At 39.4% G+C, this 22,026-nt stretch overlaps 1 protein-coding gene across 1 annotated transcript in view; it reads right to left on the bottom strand.

Annotated features, from left to right (window-relative positions):
• XPO1 (exportin 1) overlaps positions 1-21,151 on the bottom strand; it is a 35,319-nt gene extending 14,168 nt beyond the window's left edge. The window contains exons 1-10 of the mRNA XM_010016314.1: positions 21,016-21,151; positions 17,277-17,378; positions 13,376-13,448; positions 4,422-4,483; positions 4,298-4,342; positions 4,029-4,210; positions 3,597-3,645; positions 3,394-3,513; positions 3,169-3,297; positions 1,679-1,837 (exon numbers count right to left, since the gene is read on the bottom strand). Of these exons, the coding sequence (XP_010014616.1) occupies positions 1,679-1,837; positions 3,169-3,297; positions 3,394-3,513; positions 3,597-3,645; positions 4,029-4,210; positions 4,298-4,342; positions 4,422-4,483; positions 13,376-13,448; positions 17,277-17,378; positions 21,016-21,141 (1,047 nt within the window). The 5' untranslated portion in view covers positions 21,142-21,151. The remainder of the gene's footprint in view (positions 1-1,678; positions 1,838-3,168; positions 3,298-3,393; positions 3,514-3,596; positions 3,646-4,028; positions 4,211-4,297; positions 4,343-4,421; positions 4,484-13,375; positions 13,449-17,276; positions 17,379-21,015) is intronic.
• Between the last annotated feature and the right edge of the window lie 875 nt (positions 21,152-22,026).

Below are 22,026 nucleotides of genomic sequence, written 5' to 3' on the forward strand. Positions count from 1 at the left end.
GACATGGAGCTGTAAAGTAGCTGTGTCATTAGGTTCTATTACACTGGAACTTACAGAAGTGAAATTTGCCACTGGTTTTGGCCAGCCTAATAACTCTGTCAAACATTTTGCCTTCCTATGCAAGACAAAGTCAGAACTGAGCTTTGTGTTTTACAGAAGAATTTAACATAGTTATGCTGGACAAGAGGAGAGGCCAATACCCAAGAACTGCACTCCAGCTTACACGCCATGGCAAAGGACATACAACAGCTTTTTATACAGGTCTTCCTAAGAAAGCCTCAACTGAAGTGGAAACTTTTGCTGCACTCCCCCAATTCGCAGCTATTTTGAAAGCTTACTATTCGCAAATTCAGGAATTATTTGGGAACTGTTGACAGTTGTTCTTTTTAAAATAGAAAAGTGATGCTCCTCTTAGTCCATCTTCTAAATGAGCTGCAGTTTGGTGTTTGCAACCAACTTATCTTAATATACTTTGTAGAAGAATACCTCTAGAAGAAACACTGAGAATTACTAGCTGGAAACCAGAGCAGGATTGAGATGGACATGGTAGAGAACACCCGATCTACCTGCAGGATGTACTTCCCCCTCCCAATGGAACCTGCTCTCCAGGTTTAAACTGTGGTATTGTTTTTCTACCTCTGCCTCAGGTCAGGTCCTCACCCTATCACCTCCATACAGGCAACAAGAAGTGGCGCTTAATGGGGCTGTGGGGCCAGTTTCATCCCCTTGGAGCTCAGCAGTGGGAGAGAGACAGCCTCATTCATCAAAGATTAACAAAACACAACTGAAAGTCCCCAATTTTGTGATCCAGCCCCACTACCATACGAGGTAGTACCTTCAGTGTTTAGTAGTCACCTAGAATTTAAGCCTTTCCACCCTTCATTCTTAGCTGAATTTCCAGAGATCCCAGTGATTTTGACAGGGAAGTTGCACTTCCCTGTCAAAACTGCAAAGTATGCAGCAGTCTCCAAGAGAAGAAGGGAACAAGCAAAGAAGAGGAAGGACAACTGTAGATCTTGTTCCCAGTGAGTACTTTAAGACAGCTGATAACTGGTCCTCCTCCAAGGCCAGTAATACTACAACAAAGCACACAGAGTCACTTGGTAGAGCTCTGCTATTACACACAGCTTTTACTGCACTGAAACAGAGTATCATCCTTGAGGATGACATTCAAAGCCTTTCAGTTAATCTTTAGGAAATGAGGCAACAAGTTACACCAGGACGGAAGCACTGAACCACAGCATGTGTGTAATCTATGAGTGCTAAATAGAAACGTAACTGAGCTGCTTCACACGGACTGATTATTAAAGCAATAGCAACACTTTCTCTGGGAGAGTTAAACAACAAGTAAAGTATGTCAAGACCCATAGAAAAAGAATATATGCATTTATTTTAAAGCAGTATTTAACACTTCCAATGAGGAACGAGTAAGAGGAGGGAGGAGGGACAGACACTGTACAGGATCACTGAAAATAGAAGCCAACTGAAGCACACCAGGAAACAGATTTGAAAGCTTTTTTGTATTCATGTGATTTACTAATTATGAAGGAAATAGGATTTTCTTTTCCCCCTGACCCACTTTAAGTACAACGATCTAGAGATCGTATTAGTATCACATCCTTCAAGTACGAGGACGCACACTTGCACATCTTTAAAGCAGATAAACTGAGCACTGTACCTCCATTAATGTTTCCCTCAGATTTAATCTTTTCTCTATCAGTTGACCATGTTCTTTGAGGAACGTGCAGAGAAACAAGCTGAGATTCTGGATGAAGTTCTGTTCATCATCTTTTCCATTTGAGTACGCAAGTCGGATATTGGTGTTTAAAGGAAGCATCTAATAAAAAGAACACAGACATCAAGCAAAGACTCCTCTTTTTATACAGAAGTACTGTATTTTAGTAAATATGTTGCTCTTTTTACACTAAGTCTTACAGCTCCTTCATTTCATGCCCAAGATGGACAGCAAAGTAAAAATGCAGACACAAGAATACCCAGTGAACTAAACCTTTGGAGCAGCAGCTGTAAACGAGAGCATTTACTGCATCACAGAGATTTCCAACTGGCTTTGGGCAAAGGTGTTCCAAAAATGTGGTTGTTACCTGCCCTAGTAACATGGAGTTTCAAAACATTACATCATCATAATGTTAGAACAACACAAAACGCCTCCTCAATATTTAGATATGAGCAGGGAAGGCTCTGAAGGACACTGGAATATGTATTTCAATACACTTGTAGAGATCTCTGCCACCTTTTAAGAGATGCATTAGCTTTTAAATTCTATCGTCATACAAATAAAACACTTTCAACACTGTCATCAAGGAGTGAACTACACTCTACTGTCATCACTATTAAGCTACAGAATAGAGAGAACAAAGTTTTAACACTTTTGCTGCTGCCAGCTTTTGTGTGGTTTTGATTGTTCACCTTCATTTTACAAAGATAAGAGTCAAACTGATGCAATAGCTTGCATCAAATCTGTTCACAAGAGTCAGGCTAAAAACCTGCTGGTTGCAAAACATGCCAAATACCCCAACTTAGGCCAGATTAAATTTAACTATAAGTAAAAACCCTATTGCTCCACCTGAAGCTGGGAGAGAGGGGGAGGCATTAAAAGAAGTATGCCTGTTCTAAAGAACGTCCAGGATGGATAACATTGCAAACAGAGCTAAAAACAACCCCAAAACAACCAAACCTTCTTCAACTCTCCACATAAAGATGCAAATACAGTGAGGAAAGCTACGAACACATGTACCTGAACCTGAACTGCCTGGAGAGAAATCACCAAATTATATAAATTTAAACCAGGGCTTTATATGACAAACATCTCTGTCTGTTTCAAACATTAAGCAGCAACTTGCAGAAGTCTGCTCAGTTCAGGTCTTTCAAGTCCCACAGTGCACATTTTGTTGCATCTCTCTCAACTTTCCCCACCAGACACAGCCTTAAGTGTTCAAAATGCTTCTTAAATTCATCAGATCAATGCAACAGCTGTGATCTAGAGTCAGAAAACTACACTTAACGTCTTCTGATCAAGCCATAAATACCACTGAAGAACAGTATTTGTCCTATCAAGAGCTCTATAATGAATATAAACGTGTAAACTGAAGCAGGTTCTACAGAAATCGACTTTGTGAATTGAACGAGCCAGGTTACAAAGAGCATTACCTGTTTTAACTGCATCATGGTCAGTGTGAAAAGTGTTACAAACTGTTCTTCGTACTGGCTTACACTGACACCTGCAATCTCTGTGAGGCACTTCAAAGAGACATTTCGAAACATGGGAACATTTAAGAACTGTTGAGAGAAGAAAAGAGTATTTTAAGTGTTACATGCTAAGCTTATTTCCAACTTCTATTTAAATTCAAGAGCTGTCAGTTCTGGCATGAGTACCTTGTATATTAGTGTGCTGATTAATTTGGTCTCAAATATATATCCCAGAGGAATCCAGTTCAGAAATCGTAACAAAGTTTCCAAAGTTGCTTGAACTAAAGGAGCATTTTGGGAGTTTTCCTGCAAAGGAACATTAATGTTTAGGACACGGTTAGGCATGATGGGGGCATCTTTAAAGACATCATTAAAGAAACAAGACTTACCATTACAAACTGACACAGCTGAAATATCTGAGAGAATTCATTGCACATGCTGTAAAAGATAAAAATGATTAAGTGTTTCCACATTCCACAGTATCTACTTTAACCACAATGTCTGTGCTCACAGAGCAGGTCCTGAAGACCTTGAAGCCTGTGCCTGCAAATTCTAGCTTGGAAACCTCAGTGATGCTGAAATGCTCTGCTAAAAGGGCAGGAACCATCAGTCAACAGATGCTACTTGCAATAAGGTAGAAATATGTGTACAAAGGAAGGTGGGTATCACCTGACAGTGCTGCTTAAGGAAGAATCTGTAACCCACTCAGCCTCATAAACCAAATCAGGCAGCTGTAGGTGCTCACTCAAAAGTGAGAGCAACTATTTAGCAACAAGCACAAAGCCCACCTTATTTATTAAGATGTAAATATATATACTTGCCTGTCTTTCAAATGCTTAGCTTTCACTTGAGTGATCTGGCCACTGGAAAAATCAAACACTTCTTCACTCAATAGCTTAAGGATCACCATATTGTTCTGACAAAGGCTTTCACTAGTCCTGCTTGCTCCCACAATATCGCTTATAAAAGTTGGCCAGTGTTTTGGCCATTCCTGTTTCAGTATCTGAAAAGTGAAGCATCCATATGTTAGACACATATGCAAAGGCAAAAAGCCTGTTTAAGATTTAGAACTTTATAAACTCTAACTTACCTGAACAAGAATCATATTCAATTTCCCAATATACACTTTCTCTTTCTGGATAAGAGAAGAGAAGAGTCAGGTTGTGCATAATATCCCCCCCTCCCTCTTCCTCCCCTGAAGAGAATTCACTTACTTCTACACACGTTGGATCAGATGAGGTCTTGATAATTAGGCCAACAACATATTTTTTAATACCTGCAGAAGAGTTAGGAATTTATTTTCCACTGTGCCACATATCAGGAATATAGCCATAAGTATTCCTGAATTCAGATTGTTCACATGATTTTAAAAGGGAACACTTCTAAGGAACATATATGCATTTCTTAGTGAGCATCCCTCTTGATTTTTGTGCTAGATGGAAAAACCCACCTTTATTCTGCAAGAGTATCATTTAAATGTAAAAAATGGCTTTAAGATGAAGCTATTTCAGTGAAACAAAAGGAAAACAGACTAAGGATTACAGTGTACTTGTGATCTGCACCTCGTCAATCTATCAGCCTCCTAAAGGCTGCAAGGAATTGAGGAATGTTGCATTGGTGGGACTGCACAACACCATCAGGCTGAAGATGAAAGATGGCATCAGCACTGTCCAGACCCTGAAATATACTGCAGTAGGTACTTACAAATGCTACTGAAGAGCTCCCTCAGCAAAACGTGTTTCTACCCATCACGCGTTTTCAGACCTAACAACTCCAACTTGGCAGATGTATTCTTACTGCTCAGCCAAATGTTTACCAGGGCAAGACAAAACAAACTGGAGTCTTCCACCTCTCCTTTGACTAATGCTTTATTAATAGAAAGGGAATCCGAGACTAAACAGAGCTTTTAAAGCATGACTCCAGTTTTAACACCAAGTTAGCCAGAATTGCACAGAAAGCTTTGATAACATCACCTTGACTCTATGCACGAGTTCAGAGATGCTCCCTCCAGGTGATCCATTTTAAACACAGCATGCACAGCACTTCAGAGTTAAACACTGTGCCAGAGCTCAGTTTTCCTTGCATCATCTCACAAAAACAAAACTGAAACTTCATTCACCAGTACAGCACAACGCACTTTGGATTCGGACTATAGTGCTTTTACAGCACACGTGGATGCTATGGATTACAATGTTCTCAATGAATTCTAGTTTACTGCTCTTGGGTTTTTGTCAGCTGAGGGCACAGACTGTATTTAAATCAATTGTTGTGTTTCTTCTACAAATGGTTTTAAATGACTTTAGAGCTTTCAGCTCCACCACAGGAAAAAACCACCCCCGAAAAGCCCCATAACAAAACACTGTAGCAAGCTGTACTGCTTGAAGTTTAATTTTGCCACTAATCCTCAGCTCCCTCCTCACCATTCACTAAAGATAGGCAAACAATGGCTTTCCAAGTGACTTTTCATCACAATATCCATATCTAAAGCCATGCTGTACAAAACCATCTGACTCCAAGAAGAGGCATGCACAGAGAATCTGGATTGATGAACTAGGTAAACAATACTAATACTTCTACTTCGACACAGCTCTGACTCAATGATCAACCTGAGCACAGCAGGGATTAAATACTTCAGACCAGGCAAGTGTTTTCTTGTCACAAGGAAGTTTCAGAATAGGTGCATGTTTTGCTATTCAAATTCATGAACCCAAAATCTGGTTTCAATCAGTCCTTCAACAAGACAATCACCTGACTCATGCAGACAAAAGCATACATTGAAGGCTTAGAACAAGTTGTCACTTCACTGAGGAGGATGCCTTATGTTGAGGACGTTTCATTTTCCTGTAGCCACTATTCTACATTTTAAAACGTTTCTGAGGCTTTACCAGAATCAGCCCTTTTTTATTTGCATTTCAAGCCTGAGCAACAAGGTTGGCAACTGCATTCTCATGAAACCTGCTAAAAACAAGTCTGGACTTCGAGCCACTAGACACATACTAGAGAGGAGCTGCTCTACAGGTAGTTCCCTAACAAATGAAACTATTCATCACTATCAATCAGGATCAATCCCTACTACTCCAGAAGGATTTCCACTGACAATAAGTATCACTGTCAGACACTGGGTAAGAGTTCTTACCAAGCACAAGCATTACTCTGACATCAGAGGCCTGTCCTACTATTTTAAAGCTAAAAAACCCACACTCTTGCTGAAGCATCACAGTCATTCACAAATGAGACACAAAAGCCCCCAAAATAGTATGGAAATAAGTTTGCAGTGCCAGAAACTCAACTATTTTAACTGTCTGCCAAACCACTAAGGGAAGCTTACTGTTGCAACTCTGCCTTTCCAAATGGAATTAGAAAGTGAGTCTTGTTCTTATTAGGCTCCAAAGCTACATATTTTCCATCTTGTTGCATCAGTAGTACTATGTAGTTCAGTTACAACTTGACCGTTGTGCTACCATAGATCATTCCTTGAGATCAGCAGATGAAAAGAGTAATTCTACTCCAAAGCTGCTCCATTGGGGGAAACAAAAAAAAAAACCCATAAAAATAAAAAATGTTATTATCAATAAATAATTGTCAAAAGATAACCTAAAAAGTTTGCTCATTTCCACACACGCACATGCTGGAGGCTTCTAGGGTCTTCCATCCAGTAAAGAAAGTCAGATTCTTAAGCCCTTAAAAGCATCAGCTCTCCAATTCTCTAATACCTTTTTTGGCTTAAATGGCATTTTCTACCTGAAACAACTGAAGTATCATGGGGTTTTAATATTTAACAGCTGCCTCCTGGTGGCCCTGCTTTGGCAGGGCATTGGACTAGATGATCTTCAGAGGTCCCTTCCAACCCTAACCATTCTGTGATTTTATTCCATAGGGAAAATAACTCTCAATAGAACAAACATTCCAGTTTTACACTCTGGCACAAATCAACACCCAGGCTAGTCACCATTTTTCAGCAAATACATCCAACACATTGCTCAAGGGTTGTAGTCCACTGGATTTACTAAAATCAGTGTTTTGAGAACTTAAAGTATTATTTCAAGGAGGCAGCACAGGACAGGCACGACCCCGCCATCGCTGCCCAGAAGGTCTCCTTCAATCACAGGAGCAGCCAAACAAGTTTTGAAGATGGCAGCAACACAACTGCCAAGGTCAGACCCTTCGCTGAGCCAAATGGGAAGAGACAGACATTCCTGGAAAACAGACCTTCTAATTAAAGGAAAACCCCAACCACAACACCCAGGACACACGGAGTGTTCTTCAAGGACCATCCAATGTTACAACTACACTGATCTCATGACAACCTGCGACCAAAGGGAGGCAGATGCTGGTTTCCATTGAGACAGCACTGACAGTCCTAGTACCTGCTCAGCAACTTTTTCAGAGGCCAAACTGGTATGTAAAGAGTTACCAAAACATTCAGTCATTTTAAAACTGTTTTGCAACTATCTCCTGCCAGCTCAGCCCCCTGAACCAACTCATCAAAGGGCCAGAGAAGCACCAGTACTGGCTCAAAGACACGAAGTGCTCAGGTGAGGAGCACCTTTATCCACAGCAGTTTAGTAGTAGATCAGCCCAGCTGCAGCATCAAAATATGTTCTAATTATCAGTAAAGCTGGGCATCAGGAGCTGCAGAAGACCTGGACCAGCACCACTGTTATCTGGGTGAGCATTAGATATTGTAGTCCTTCTGTGAAAGTTAACCCTCTACAGAGGCAAACATACAGTAACACTGAAACACTTTCTGGAAGAAAAGTGTTTTCACAAGTGACCCAAGCTATGCAATGGCTAGAGCTGAACTGGGGCACAGAGGAACATCACGTTACCCAAAACTGGTAAATTCTGCAGTCTAAACTCGAGCAGTGTGAAACAGCCTAGAGTTTAATCTTTGAATGTGCTTTTAGCAGCAACTACATCTCATCAACTGTTTAACCTGAGCTCCTATTGTGACCAAATACAGCATGTTACCATGAATGCACAGTCAGTAAGCAGACAAAAGCACTTCCTGCACTTTAAACATACAAGCACATTCCTTTATGCAGGTAGAGCACAAGCATCTAGCAAGTGTTGAAAACTATTCTAGTTGGTGCTGCAGATGCATGTTTACACTAATGCACTAGAATTGAGGAATTCTCCATTTATATTAAAGAATACGAGGCATAAATAAAGCAGATGGACAATGTAACTCAGCAAATTACCGTTAGCTTGCCACCAAGATTAGGATGGCAAACCCTAAGGCTGAGATGTCCCCTCCAGGGATGTTTGTATGCATGTGTATACTAACTGTTTAAGTAGCTCCAAATAAGATAGTCTTTAAGAAACAGTGCTTTCCTATATTGTCCCACAAACCATCTGTCCCCATTAGTGAACTCAGTCCATTATGTTTCCTCTTCAACAGAAAAGGGAGGTATCATGGAAATTCTTATAAAGGGCACAGTTTGTCTTACACAAGTGCCATGTAGTTCATTCCCGATTCGTTACACAGAGAATCAAAAAACATCTTTTCCTGAAGCAGGCCAGAAATTTCCATTAAAATATCTCATCATTCCAAACTCTTTACAGCAGCTTCAACTGCATCAAAAGCTTTACACTTAACTCCAGAGCCTTACTGTGAGCCACTAAACTGCATCTCTCTGAACACTTCACTTTGAGGGAAGTTGTACAAGCAATTCAGGTTTCATAATGAAGAAATGCTTATCCATCCCAGCACAAAACACTCCAGACAATCTCACTCTGTTCACAGGAACTGAATTCCATTACCCATTGCAGGATTAATGACACGTATCACTGAATTGAGGACCAAGGAGCCCTTATTTCTAGCCAGATTTTCACACTGTAAGAGAAAATCCTTCTTAGACCACAGCACTTTAATCAAATTACATCCTTTGTAAGTATTATTAAACAACCAACTCTACAGAATATCAGAGTTTAAAACAATTTAGTATCACCTCTGTAACTACAAACTTTTGCTTGAGAATGGCAGTACAATACTCTGGAAACAAGCCAAGTTCACCACTCTGAGATGTTCTGGAAGATGCCACCCACCTTCCACTAAAGCAGCCTCAGTAAGGTCTGAATGAAAACCACATTACACCATCTGTACACATATAAGCAATCCAAAGCATTCTCTTGGGGACTAAATGCATTATAAAGAGCAAGTCTAATCCATTGCTATGGTCTATGGTTAAACATGTCTCAAGGCTGAACACGCAGGCCAAGCATCAGATTTAACCTAATTTTACCAGTTGTGCCCCATAAATTCCACTTCTCTCTAGATAACCCACTGATAACCCCAAAAAAAAATTCAAGAAAAAGCAGACTCATCACATAAGTATTTCAGAAAAGTAAATTCACTGTTTTGCCCAATTCCCATGTTAGAACTATGGGAGGATACAGATGAGCTCTCCAAAGGTGCTTACAATCCTCAGCCTTCAAAATCAATGACATCTGAGGAATAGAAAAGCTTTTTACAAGTGTCCTGGGTTCAGCTGTAGCAGTTATTATTCTCCTTCCTAGTAGCTGGTGCAGGGCTGTGTTTTGGCTTTAGTCTGAAAACAACACTGATAACACACCAATGGTTTAGTTGTTGTTAAGTAATGCTTACCCTGATCAAGGGCTTTTCAGTCTCATGCTCTGCCAGAGAGGAGGGGAAGCCGGGAGGAAGCAGAGGCAGGACACCTGACCCAAACTGGCCAAAGGGGTATTCCATACCACAGCACGTCATGCCCAGTATAGAAACTGGGGGGAGTTACCCGGAAGGCCCAGATCACTGCTCGGGTCGGGCTGGGTATCGGTCGGGAGGGGGGGGGCGGTTGTGTCCTCTCCCCTTGTTATTTCCCTTATCATTATTATCAGTAGTAACTGTTTTGTATTATACTTCAGTTATTGGACTGTTCTTATCTCAACCCATGGAGTTTATATTCCTTCCATTCTCCTCCCCATCCTGCCCAGAGTGAGTGGCTGCATGGTACCAAGTTACCAGCTGGGCTTAAACCACGACTACAAGTTTAAAGGTACCATGGCCAGAAGAAGAGTTCAACTAAAAGCTATTTTAAAATAAAAGCAAACTTCAGAATGGAGTTTCAAGTCTAAAGAACACATTTTCCTACTGACATTTCGGATTTGGAAGCTAAAACCTCCCAGACATTCTGACTGAAGCAGTAACAAACCCCTGGCTAACCTCAAGACACAACAAGTCATCCTGATGTACAACTTGGAGAAAACCCCACAGCTCAAAGGTTACAGTTCAGGCTCTGTAATTAATGACAGTTTTTGAAACAACCTCCCTGAAAATTCTGGGAGAAATACAACTTTTCCATTCACTCAGCTGTACACAGGCTGCTCTTCAACTCTTAAGCACTACTATTGCTAAAAAGGGAAAACAGTGTTTTCTCATAAATGGATTTAGCTTCATCTTACCCAAAAGTAAGATCTGTCAGCTGTATTTACTACACAAAACAAATTAGACATATTAAATCTTATAAAGTAAGATATAAGGTAAAGTTAACTGATTTATAACCTGCAGGAATTGGCACTAAGCTTTGTTTTCCACACTGAATTTGTTTCCTGCACCCATATTTTACTAGTTACACTTCCAAAAGGAAAATCCTGTCAACTAAAGGAAGAACTGGAGCCAGGATGAAAAAACCCTCAATTTAACCAGTTTTCTCATCTCCCAGGTAATCAAAGCACCCGAATGAGCTCTGGAGCAGTTCTTTTGTACCAGTCAGCACCATCAGCCAAAAAATAAACATCAACTACCACCACAGACCAAATGAAACTGGATTAGAGATTAAACACTGATTCTCCCTTCTAAACCACCAAGGCCAAGATGCCATGGTAGCTAAATATATTTAGTTCCTCTTCTACTGATGTATAAAAAAAAAAAACAGACAAGTGAAAACCAACTAACCCAGTTCCTCTGAAACGTGAAGATAGAAGTCACAAGTATTAGTTTAGCTCTGTGAGAGGAAAAAAATATTTTAAGAGGTTGAACTAAAGACACGCATTATAGAACCATAGAATGGTTTGGGTTGGAAGGGACCTTAAAGCTCTTCAAATTCCAACCCCTGCCACGGGCAGGGACACCTTCCACTAGAGCAGGTTGCTCCAAGCCCCTGTGTCCAACCTGGCCTTGAACACTGCCAGGGATGGGGCAGCCACAGCTTCTCTGGGCACCCTGTGCCAGCGCCTCAGCACCCTCACAGGGAAGAGCTTCTTCCTTATTCATTAGGATGAAGGATTCCCCCTCCCCGAAGTCTTCAGAAAAAGTACAAAAGTCAGAAAAAAAATAATACTAATTAAAAATTGACTGCAGAGCTACAGACAGTAACTTTATCTTGCATTGCAATGTACTGAGCTATAGTTATTGTGTCTTCACAGGTGACAGGAACCACTCAAACAGTGCCATCATGCCTGCGCACAGTGAAGTAACCAAAGTCTAAAGCACCAACTCAAATATATCAGCAGTTCCACAATTCATTTAAGCCATGTATCCATGACATCTTGAGATGAGATAACATGATCCGAAGCACCGACAACAACCTCACCCTACCACCATGGTTTCTCATCTGTTCTATGCATTAAGAGTGTGCCTTTTTAAGACTTAAAATTACTGAACTATATATATGCTGTATTTGGCACTTGTTCAGTTCCAAACTATCAGGTAAATCTCCCTCAGTGTTGTGTCCTATTCTACTACACTTCCCTTCACCAGCAGGCAGTAGTAAGCTGAGTAACTGCTTCCAGCTACCGACTCTTTACTTTCTTCCTGCTCTGCTGCCACAGCCAAAAACATTAGGAGAGCACCTTCCAAGATGTGAAACTAAGTGCTCATATAACAAGATACAAGTAAGTTGAGATATTCTAAAGGTACACAGAAGACTTAACTTCAGTGTGTTCCCTGTGTGCACTTCTCAGAAGGACATAGTTGTGCCTGAGCCTCATTTGAACCTGTTTCCTAGAAACCTACAAGTGTGTTTCCAAGAGTAAAATGAATGTGAAACCTTACTTTCACTTTCAAAGAGCTTTGCTTTATCTGTCAACCTGTAGTTGGAAGGGATGGGGGAGGGAAGGTGCGAAGAGTAACCACAGCAATGAGGAAGTCTCTCCTCTACACACTTTCTTCCATCAACACCTACATTTTAATCAATATAGTTTCAGAACCAAAGCATCCCTAGTAATAATTTAAAACACATCTTAGCAGTGTTAATAAAAACTCACAGCACAACACAGAAAATGGTAATAACATTAATGAGTTCCAAGACCAGCATTTACTAAGAAGTATGGAACATTCAATGTCAAGAATTTAAAGTACTTAATGTTTTGAAGTCCCAAGTTATCATGGCTTGACAGAAAGCTATGTGAACAAGCACAAATCCTGTACCATGGAGGTACCTCCATGTACTATAGGCAATGTCTAAAATTCAGCACACATTGCAAGCTGGGAGGAAGGAAAAAAGTTGAAATAAATTGAACAATACAGCATTTATGTTAAAACTTCCAGACTCCACAATGACAGAAGACGGGAAAAAAAGAAGGCGGGGGTTTTCCCCACACTGTGCTGCCAATTACAGCAACGTAGCTGCACATACACTGATGTGAATTAAAGCAGACTTTACAGTATTTCACTGCCTAGAAGAATGAATTACTATTAGTTGTTAAGACTATGCATTTACTTAGTGTTTCTATTTTAAAAGAATCACAACAGCTTACAATCTCAACATTACATAAACCTACACATGCTACCAGATGGACCACATAGCCTACCAGAAACATGACAGGATACTGGTGGGGCTGTGTACACTTCTGTGCCAACTACAGAGAGCCAAACCCTCCACCTCAGAGCCAGGAGCTGATCTCAGAAGCTGCCTATGGTTAGACCTCTTCAGGTAAGCCAGTACAACACCTAACCAATGATGCTTCAAAACTATCAGTCACACCTTTTACCTTCACAGAATTTCAGGTGCTCACCACTCCACCTGGACCACTATCACAAAAGGGTTCATGGTTCAATCATCCAGAAAAGCACAGATGGTCTTACTACACGACAAAAAGTTACTAGTCTAATTGGATTTGAAGCTGAGAATTACTTAAATGGGGACCAACAGTCTAAATCTCAGTTAACACACAAAGTTAAGAGGAAACAACAAAAATCCCTCCCTACCTTCACACTGGTTCCTTGGAAGAATCTTCCATCTTGTTTTTATCACATTTTCCAAGATTTGCAGTCCATAATACTGAAATTGGAGAAGAACAAAATGTGAGTACATTACTGTAGGACTAACTAACTTTCAGGACTCTCATTCAATCAGACATTCACACTTAACATCTAAGACTTCAAGATTATTAAACTAACAATTTTATTAAAGATATATATGTCTAATTCACCCATTTACTGAGGTTTCATGCATTTTTCTTTTCTTGTTTTATTCTTCGCTACTCTAAGTCCTGCTGTTTGATCATGCTCACACCAGGAGGGGAGGGGGGAAATAATACTAATGAAAAGCCCTCTCTCTGGCAGACAATTTTGGCTATCTGGAGAAGTAGCAGCCAGATATGAATTTCTATCATAAATGACTGCTCATAAGTTCAAGTATTAACACAACCAGGCTCCTAAAATATTTAGCAGCTTGGATGGTCTCAAGCTTCCTATCGTTCTTCTAAGAGCTGAAAAAAAAAAGATCTTGTCTTAGCATCACATGTCCTGACACTGGCACTTCCTACAGAAAGGAATTCCCAAACTTCCCTGGTGTGTTACTTTAGGAACAGCAAGACAACCCACAGGTTTATTTAATTTCAATACCCACCCCAATATGGCAGCTATTTCTACTATTTAAAGATGAACTTTTGTGCTCAGTCAAAGAATAATAGAAATGTGAATAAATTCTTGTAAATCCTTTTACCTTTCAGGAATTCCTTCCTATGTTCTTACCCAAAACCGTTAGGTTTGTAAAGTAATCGGGAAGGCCACAGTCCCTCTGCCCGTTTGTCCCTACTGCCAACTCACAGTAACAGGGAAAGAAGTTTGTGGTGCTATGATGGAAGAACTTTAATATGTAAAACCCCATTAACATGAATAGACAGGAGAGAAAAGGGGACGAGGAGTTTTGTTGTTACTTTATCTGCAGTGGATTAGGAAGAAAAAAAAAAAGTCATCACATCAATGCCTGAAAGGTAAAACTCAAGTTTTCACAGTTCAAAGTTTGGCTGAGAATAAGAGTTCCTCTTTAAAACGGTTAGTTGTTATACAAAGTAGGATCATGAGCATTTCAACCAAAGGGATCATAAACAATTCAGCTTAGTTAAAAAACACAATGTCGACTGTCCCAAACTACATTGTATTAAAACACCACTTTTGCTGTTCTCAACATGACCTACATCCCTTTGCTTCTCTATCAGACCCAGTTCCCATGAGCTTCATGTACATCCTGCATTTGCGTTCTGTCATCTTCCAAAAACCTTGGGGACCAAGTATGTGTTATCAGGGAGTTAATGGTGTTTTCCTTCTCCATGGTCAGCAGCAAAAGTTTATCAACTAGATTTTAAATCTGTAAAATTACCCAACATAAAAACTAAATGAAATCAAGGAAATGCTCACAGAAGGAAATGTATGAAAACGTTCTTAAGAAAAACGCTTCGCTTCACAGGAAGTGATTTCAGCCACTGCTATAGATTCATAGACACCATCTACAACTGATCCAGGCTCACAATACAAAACATACTTACAAAAGCTTTTAACAATGCTGGAAGTATACACATTGGTATCAGACAGTGTTAACTTTCCTGAAGCAGACCTAAACACCACTTGAAGTTCTAGATTCTGCAGGCACATGTATCACTAGCCCTTTCACACAACAGCTAAAACCACAAATGTTTTGCTTCCAGACTTTTCCTACAAGTCAACTTATTTAAGACCAGAATGGCAAATCTAGTTTCATTTTACAAAAGCACAAGATGACCAACTACCACCTAAATGAAAATCTTGACCTAAACTAAGGACAGACCTCATCTCTAGTCTTTCTGTTCCCTGCTTATTATGATTTCCTCTGAGTCAATGGAGAGACGCCTCCAGCAATTTGCTACACCTATCCCTCATCATCTGCTCAAGTATCTAATTCAGATTCATGTACCTTAAACTGTGAAGAGGTTCATGCTGTCTAGATTTCTACTCATTCCTTTGTACAGATGTGACTCCGATTCTGCCCTCTGCTAGTGTCTTGTTCATATCTTCCTCAGTACTGTTCCTTTTTCCTAACACTTGCATATGAAATTAAACTGCAGCAATAATGTAATCACTGTATGCAGTCTTCACCTACACATACCATGTTTGAAGGCTTCCTCAGCCTGCCTGAACACTCTGCAAGGGGCTTTCTGGGTTTTTCATTTTGGTTTTTTAGCTTCATTTGATTTGATGGTTCTAATTTTTCTTATTTCCCTGATAATCAGGCACACTAAGTCCAAAACTAAGTCACTGACACCAGTTAAAAAGTTTTGCTAGTTGAACTATCAGAGGTATATAAAATGAACTATTCCAACAGAACACACAACTGCTCATAAAACAAGTCTTTCAAAGCTCATTTGCTCTTGGTTCTGCTTATTTCTAACTAATAGCAATTCACCACCCAGTTATGTAGATGAGGGACAGGTAACAGCAAAGACTGAAAAAAAAGCATGAAATGATCCCTGTGGTAGAAATGTCTGTGGTACCCTTATTACTTATTCTATGCACCGAATCCCTTTCCCTCCCACCTCCCAAGAAACAAAAACAATTGATGAACAGAATTCAGTTAAAGGGAATCAAAAGGGTAGACCTTGTGGAGGCCTGCCGTCAAAGCCTAGCTGTGTCAGTTGCACAGGAAGACACCCCTTTTCTTCCTATTACAAGCAATCAACATAATGGAACATTATGATTAATATCAGGTAGTGTTAACAGCTTTAATTAAAGAAAAAATATGATTGCATAAAAGCCAAATGTCATAGTGCATAAATTTAGCACCAAATCATTTGCAATTTATGTAAATTGAAGAATTCTTTACCTGTTGCTTTCTTTCTGTTCCTCTAATCATCTCATTTTTCACAAGACAAATTTTGAGTTTTTAAAAATACTGTTGATAAATCAACTTAAACATTAGTAATGTCTGTCAGTATAAAAAGCAAAGTTTACCAGGCAAGCAAACAGGCAAACACTGTTACTTAAAGGTTAGCACTTTGAGGAAGTTCTTTAAACTCTTTTCCCCTAAACTTCAGAGAGCAATGAAAAATGGAACTGCTTCATGAATACCCCCGATTTCAGAAACCAGCCAAACACGGTTATTTTCTGTTCGAACACAGAGTGTATCAAGCAGAAAAACATGCATGTCAGTTATCTGAGATAATCAAAGACAGTGAAAACACATTTCCATCAACTCTTCGCTTCAAACTTCAGAAGTCTTAAGCATTTAAAGTTGTCAAAAAAAGACCTGAATGCTGCCCCTTTGAGTCTCTACCACGATGGATGGATTTAAACCAGCAGTACAAAGTAAATGTGTTCTGCACATTAGTAAAGACTAATCTCCTACTACAGAGGGTTTGGGGTGTTTAACTTTCATCGATTGCTCAAAATCTTGGCCTAGAAAGGTTTCTATTTTGTCTTGAATACACCTAGGGACAAATTCTCTCCTCAGTTACGCGCATGTGGCTCTCATTACGATCAAGAGCAGCCAAGCACTTATCCAAGGACAAAATGTGGCTCTAGGAGACTTTTCATTACTCAGATGCATATAGACACACACCCATCTTTGGAACTGGCATTATGCTTGTATGTGCCTTGAAAAAAAAATCCTGTATTTCCAATTTAGCTCTTCCCTTGAAAAAACAAAAAAGGGAGAAAAACTCTTGTCAATATAAAAGGAGGTTTGTCCTTTTGTCCATTTACAATTCTTGTTTAAAGCCAACTTTGGAAACAAGACAATTAAAAAAATGTGGCTTGAATCAAGAAAGTCTATGGCTAAAAATGAGATACCTTCCTCAAAGTTTATGAATGGAAGAAAGAGGAAATCCAAATAAATAAAAGTTAATTTGCTTACTTTGGTATTCATGTTCTGAGAGAACTCCAAAATAGTATCAACTCTTGTCCACGCATCAGGATGTTCTTTTAAATGAGTCAAGACTTCCTGTGCCATTCTTTGCTAAAATCAAGTTTAACAGAAAAAGTATTAGCATTAGATTTAAGAAATTATATACTCTTAATGAACACATTAACATATAACACATCTTTAAACCACTTATCCAAGTGCTACAGAACTCAATCAGGTGCAACAAGTCCCTTCAGCCTCCTTCTGTGTGACAGCTGAAGTATTAACAACCAAACTCAAAAAAAACATTGATGCACAACAGTCCTGTTCTTACTTCCACTCTTCCATAATGAACAGTTCACCTAGACCAGCAGTGAACATGTGAGAACAGCACACATTACAGGGAAAACATACTAGAGAATTAGGTTTTCTCCCCTTCAAGAAAGTCATCCAGGTAAAATTGTATTCAAGGGCACCCAATCTTTCTGATTCCACTGAAGGGATTCATATGAAGTGCTAGCTTTAAGGAGTATTGTATCATGCTGCAAAGTTGTTGATTTTATTTTGAAGAAACAGGGAGCAGAGCATTAGAGACCATCAATCCCTACTTTTGAGGAACCTCTTGATATATCTAGTAGCTTACAAAACAGTAATAGAAACTGGTTGTGGGGAGGAAGAGAGTTGGTCATGCTAATGGTTTGTTCTTCCTTGGGACTGATGTTGCTTGTACTAGATACGATGGTTTCAGTCACTTGCAAACCCTCATCTGAAGCAGTTACATGCTGAAATAGTTGAATTCATTTTAGCTATCCTTTCAAAAGCCTGCATGCCCATAAGCATTTTTTAAGGAGCCAAATGATAGCTATTTTCAAAAATGCAGTGTTCTGACAAATCTTGCTGCAAATTGCATCATCTACACCATCAGACACTGTCTTACCAACAAGATGAACATTTCACATCACAATTACCATAACTTAGCTCATTCTTTCATTGTAGAGCCAATCCAATGGAATTAAACAGCAGTTAAAGCTTTACTTTAGGATAAACTTCAACAGAACTTACTACAGCTGTGCAGATTTCAAGTTTGCTACGAGAACATACTTGAGCTAATCACCAACTATTGTAAGAAAATAATGTTCTTCAGTAAGACAAAAACCCCATCCAGACCCAAAAATCTATACACATACAATGCACAAAACAAATTGGGTATGGGATTTAACAAATAAAAACTAAAAGCTACAACAGTACAGAGCAAATATCTAAAATATCTGTACAACACTAGCATCCCTTCTTCATACAATTGAGCATATAGAGTAGAGCAGTTCCCAGCCTGGCACAGACTAGCAAGGAAACCTCTGCAGATTTGATATGGATAAGGACCACACAAATATTCCTTTTAAATCCAAAAGCAGTACAACCATATTCTCACAGTATGACATCAGAGCTTTAAAATAAAATAAAGGGGAAAGAGTAAGTACTACTTCCAGGTTCAGACTGGGTGTGTTTTTATAGTGGCCTCCTCAGTGCTTCTAATAGTGCTGACGTATCACAGGAACAAATTTCAACATCAACAACTCACAGCTCAATATTCCTCTCCCAAAAACTGAAGAGTCTGCTCTCACACCTGCTAACCCCTTTTCTGGACATCAATTTCTGTAATTGCTTAAAACCAGTATAAACCTAACAGTAATGCTGAATCAAGATTGAAGCCTCACTGTTTTGTTGCTACCAAAAAGGCTAAGATAACAAATAATCCTTCTGGGCATGTGAAGATCTAACAGACCAGTAGAATTAAAGAGTCTGGGATAAGCCCAGGTAAATATCTCTGAGTTGTCTGAAGTCTGGTGCACTGGGGTAGGGTTGAGGATATTTATTCCTTTCAGAGTCATACACCAAAAAAAAAGCCCCAAGAACAGGAAAAAAAAGCAACCAGAGATTAGGACATAAAACAGCTTTTCTTGCCTAACAGAGATCAGCAGATAAAGGGTTTTGCAAGCAGAAATAAGAATTAAGCAGAAGGAGGAGACAGGCGAATTTGAACGCGAGTTCAGCATGGGCCATCCAGGCTGCATTCTAGACCTTTTTTATCCCAACATACACTCATCTACTCCAGGCAAACTATTGTTAATCTCACAATTTTAATACTTAAGTTTCCTCAACTCCTCTTATTCCTGTCACCCTTTAAGACATGATTTGAGCTGATAGGCCCCACAGAGAACCAGGAACTTTTGGAAGAGGTAAGAGCTCAGACTCACTGAGCTCTCCACCTTTGAAAAGGTACTAGAATAGCAAACCAAACTTTCACTTAAGTGACTCTTATTAGTACATGCACTTAAAAATAGTGTTTTCTCCTACTTCACTTTTGCCAGTTAAGTGCTCTTGAATTTTTGCTTCTTACTACATTAATCTTCTCAACACCAGAGACTATACCCAGCTGTTTCAAGTGAAGCAACTTCTCACAACACCAAAACAATGGCAATTCGATCATTTCATTTAATGTTAATCTTCTATTCTCCTCATAAACCTTCCCAACTTCTTAAACTCCATTCAAACCAAACAATACTTTAAGCACCACCTACTTTGTAAGGCAGTACAATACACAAACGTATCACAGAACAAGAACTCAAACCTCCATACTCTGAAGGCTACAAGCGGTTTTCTGTCATATCAGCATTTAGAAAACTATGGCTAGTAACTGTTTGAATTCAGGAAACTCAAAGTGCAAATACTTCAAGTAACAGCACAGTATTTTCAGAACCTGTAGGAATTCACATTATTAAGTCTTACAAAAGCTTCTTTTTTTTAAGACATACACAAAACAAGTATAAGCAAGTATATTACTGTTTCATCTAACAGCTGGAAGGAATAGAAAAGCATCAGCTACTTTGTCTCATTTTAATTCACTTATTGTTGTGCAAGAGTATCTTAGGAAGAGATGCCCGACACTGAAACTCCCAATTTGTTTAGCACAAACAATTAACATTTGCCAGAACAGGACCTCTGCCAACACCCTTCTAGCAATACTTGCTTTCAACATTTAAGTCTTATTTCCGAAGTAGTTCAAGAAATACATCAAAGCAATACAAGATTCACTTTCAAGACAATGTATGCAAGCCCACAAATGCACATTCTCCCAGTTTAAACTTAGACTTCACAATCTGCACTAAGGCCAAAGAAAGAGTGAAAGAACCACCAGACAAACAATAATGGGAGGTGGGAGAGGATACAAGAAAGAACAAACTCTTATCTTAAATTGTGTGTGACATGGTTCTTTGATTTTCATGGTTTTCTGAGTCTATGATTCTTTCTAAGTACAAATGCAGAAATAATGTCATTATCATTTTTCTTTTAAATACAATCCTTCAGTAAGACCATCACTAAGTTTATGCCTTCACAGTCCCATCCACAATAATAAACTACAGGTAACTCAGACCTTCCTGAAGGACCAAGTCAGAGAAGGCAAGCTGCAAGCAGAAGTGCCCTTACCAAATTTTACTTGGCAACACCTCTCAATAGCAGGAGGCATGCTAGAAATGAACACACACTAAACTAACATTGTTCCAAGCATCATTCCATTGTTCATAACATGAGGCCTGTCTTTAAATCAGGCCACATGAATTACCAGTGAGATTCCAGTCAGTAGCAGAGTAAATTCACTAATATTACCGATTTGTATTGAATTAATTTTGCTCAACTGATTTGCTATAAGGTTAAATACAGTCAATACACATAGATTCTAAGTCCACATTACCTGCGCACCTTCTCCATGGTACAAGCAGTTCACCACATTGTCCAAGAGATTGATATCCAGTTTCTGGTTAAAATCCAGCAGCTGGCGAGCTGCATGGTCTGCTAACATTGTCATAATTGCTGGCATAGATTACTGCAAAATAAACAAAAAAAACCAAATTATTATTCTGTGTAGTTATAAAGCAAGTGCTTCAACTTAAGCATCTCATTTGAATGAGGTGAGCTATGTTAGCAGTAGTGGACAGCACCAACTACAACACTCAATTGCTGAGCAAGGAGCAGGACTAAGTTTTTCTGAAGAATTCATCAAATTCCCCAAATTCAGCTATCAACCCCTACCAGCCCCTAAACACATGTAAACCAGCAAGTTTGCTGGTACAAACACCTCACTGTTACAACCAAAACCCGTACTAGAAATCTCAGTCAGATGTTGAGCTTCCAAGCCCAAAATGCACATTTAGAAGATCAGTTCTAAAAAGCTTTTCAACAATTGGTTATGTAAGTGAAGCATTATCTACACACACAGCAAGAAATTAGATGTTAGATTAGAAGATGTTTTCCAAATACTTGGGGGGAAACAAAACCTTGTAAATTAACTACATCCAAGTAAAAAATTAGCATTGAAACTAAGGTAGTTGACTGCTTGAAGGCACTTTGAGAGGATGAAGTAAGAGGACTGTGAAGTAAGCAGGTTACTCCATGTACCATATTAGACCACTTCAAACTGAAATGGAATTCGACTGGAGCTTTCAGGCCCCATAAAACCAGCCACACATGCATGAAGTCTTTGTCCTAGATACTGCAGCAAAGAAAATCAGGTGGGGTGTATGTGATTGTGGGTGTGCATCTAAGATGATTACCCGCCAGAGACTGGTACAAGGCAATTGTGAAAAGCCAGAAGATAAGCCAGAAGCCACAGAACTGTGGACAGTGACTTATACTCTACCCTTTTCACACCATCTGATCAAGTTTATTGCCCTTTTCTCACAGTCACTGGCGATTTTAACACATA

Source organism: Nestor notabilis, unplaced genomic scaffold (assembly GCF_000696875.1).
Source record: "Nestor notabilis isolate BGI_N333 unplaced genomic scaffold, ASM69687v1 scaffold7186, whole genome shotgun sequence".
Lineage (NCBI taxonomy): Eukaryota > Metazoa > Chordata > Aves > Psittaciformes > Psittacidae > Nestor > Nestor notabilis.